This window comes from Bison bison, unplaced genomic scaffold (assembly GCF_000754665.1).
Source record: "Bison bison bison isolate TAMUID 2011002044 unplaced genomic scaffold, Bison_UMD1.0 scf7180017603782, whole genome shotgun sequence".
NCBI lineage: Eukaryota > Metazoa > Chordata > Mammalia > Artiodactyla > Bovidae > Bison > Bison bison.
The window spans coordinates 1-620 of NW_011437184.1; the positions used below are offsets into that span (position 1 = coordinate 1).

At 45.5% G+C, this 620-nt stretch overlaps 1 protein-coding gene across 1 annotated transcript; it reads left to right on the forward strand.

The window, feature by feature from the left end:
• Window positions 1-6: 6 nt before the first annotated feature.
• LOC105002399 (matrin-3-like) lies at window positions 7-616 on the forward strand (the record flags this gene model as incomplete). The annotated part of the gene is made up of 1 exon (XM_010859017.1): window positions 7-616. A coding segment is annotated over exon 1 (546 nt), but the record flags the coding sequence as incomplete, so codon positions are not given.
• Window positions 617-620: the final 4 nt, after the last annotated feature.

Here is a 620-nt window from a genome sequence, read left to right on the forward strand (position 1 = left end):
ACAGGGTCATGGGCGTGACCTGTCTGCAGCAGGAATAGGCCTTCTTGCTGCTGCTACCCAGTCTTTAAGTATGCCAGCATCTCTTGGAAGGATGAACCAGGGTACTGCACGCCTTGCTAGTTTAATGAATCTTGGAATGAGTTCTTCATTGAATCAACAAGGAGCTCATAGTGCACTGTCTTCTGCTAGTACTTCTTCCCATAATTTGCAGTCTATATTTAACATTGGAAGTAGAGGTCCGCTCCCTTTGTCTTCTCAACACCGTGGAGATGCAGACCAGGCCAGTAACATTTTGGCCAGCTTTGGTCTGTCTGCTAGAGACTTAGATGAACTGAGTCGTTATCCAGAGGACAAGATTACTCCTGAGAATTTGCCCCAGATCCTTCTGCAGCTTAAAAGGAGGAGAACTGAAGAAGGCCCTACATTGAGTTATGGTAGAGATGGCAGATCTGCTACACGGGAGCCACCATACAGAGTACCTAGGGACGATTGGGAAGAAAAAAGGCACTTTAGAAGAGATAGTTTTGATGATCGTGGTCCTAGTCTCAACCCAGTGCTTGATTATGACCATGGAAGTCGTTCTCAAGAATCTGGTTATTATGACAGAATGGATTATGAAG